At 37.4% G+C, this 1,478-nt stretch overlaps 1 protein-coding gene across 1 annotated transcript in view; it reads right to left on the bottom strand.

The window, feature by feature from the left end:
• Positions 1–402: 402 nt before the first annotated feature.
• Positions 403–1,478, bottom strand: part of NRDE2 (NRDE-2, necessary for RNA interference, domain containing) — a 40,876-nt gene continuing 39,800 nt past the window's right edge. The window contains exon 14 of the mRNA XM_019552403.1: positions 403–1,197. Coding sequence (XP_019407948.1) covers positions 1,072–1,197 — 126 coding nt within the window. The 3' untranslated portion in view covers positions 403–1,071. The remainder of the gene's footprint in view (positions 1,198–1,478) is intronic.

Consider the following 1,478-nt stretch of genomic DNA (forward strand, 5'->3'; position numbering starts at 1 on the left):
CTAAGTTCCCTATTCACATTCACGTGAAATGAGTTTGCTTTTTTATTTCCCATCCTAAACAAATACGTATGTTGCACTATTGTTAATACTGAATGTAGCAACAATTTGTGCCAGTCTGTAAAGCACACTGTTATCCTTGGATAAGAGCTACTATCAGACAACCACACAGTCTTAACTTGACTATTCACCTTAGAGATAAACATCTTAAAACAGAACAGACCATTACGTCTGTGAACATACATGATTACACAATATGTATATGAGGCCAATGAGGCAAGATAATTAAAATAGCTTGTGTATTTTTAAAAAACTGTTAAAAAAGTGATATGTAATAACAGTGAAGTTGTATGTTCCATCACAGGTACCTTAAGAATCAAAAAGAATCCAAGGCCCAACCAAATTAAAAAGTGTCCAATATATTTTTCATGAATATTTACATTGGAACAGTCATTTATCAACATGTACAAATGCAAATCCAAAACTGTTTCATCAAACAAAGTTTCAGCTAATTGTTGTTTGAGTGGTGGTGGCAACTGCCACGTGAGCTCCCCCCTGCTACATCTAGCTAGCCAAAAATTCCAGTTAGCCGAGTGTACTGGTTACTAAAATGCTGGTTAATACAGCCTTTACTGTACTGTATGTGGATCTTATATACATGCACATCATGTTGCTATTGACTGCTTGTTGACTGCACCAGATTGTAAAAGACATGTTCAGCAGATGTTACTTCCTGCGTTGCCTGGCAAGCTGCAGTAGGCATGTAGTGACTACTGAATTCTGGGAAATGTCATTTTAAACAGTAATGTAAGCAATGCAGAAGAACCCCAACAGCAAATTAGGTCTAAATAGTCTCATTTTCTGGATGCCACTGCACTTTGCAGAAAAACAGAAGTTTTTACATATGCAACAAAGAGCACCACAAGATACTTACAGCAGGATTACTGCACAGCAGCAGCAAAAGTTTAGCTAATTATTCTTACTGAAAAAGTATGTGCATAGTATATTAAAGACCCAGGTTCAAATTGGCCTCTCACATCTTTCCCATGTGTTTCACTGTTGTACAAATTTATTTTAAACTTCTAGTAGCAGCTCCAGCTCTTCTATTGGCACCCGGACTCTTAATTCTTTTTCAGTCATTAAGTCGAGCATCTCTTGCAGCTGATCTGAAAGATATTCTACCGCATCCATATACAGCACCTGTGAGAGCAAATTCAAAATGAACATTCATTCTGACATCCTTCTGTTATAGCAGGAAAAAAACTGACAAAGAGAAACAGCCATCTAGTACATACAACCAACAAGGAATATTACTACAAAAAGTAAAAATGGGACCAGCATTCCTGTAGTGACAAGACTATGGACTATAAACGACTAACTATATCATTCCCATTAGCCTGACTTCTATCCTGGGGAAGATCTTAGAAAAGTTTATTAAGGAGGCCATCCTTGAGGGACTGGCCCAGGCTAACATCCTAAGG

The sequence above is a fragment of the Crocodylus porosus genome, unplaced genomic scaffold (genome assembly GCF_001723895.1).
Source record: "Crocodylus porosus isolate Cpor-Errol unplaced genomic scaffold, CroPor_comp1, whole genome shotgun sequence".
NCBI classification, from domain to species: domain Eukaryota; kingdom Metazoa; phylum Chordata; order Crocodylia; family Crocodylidae; genus Crocodylus; species Crocodylus porosus.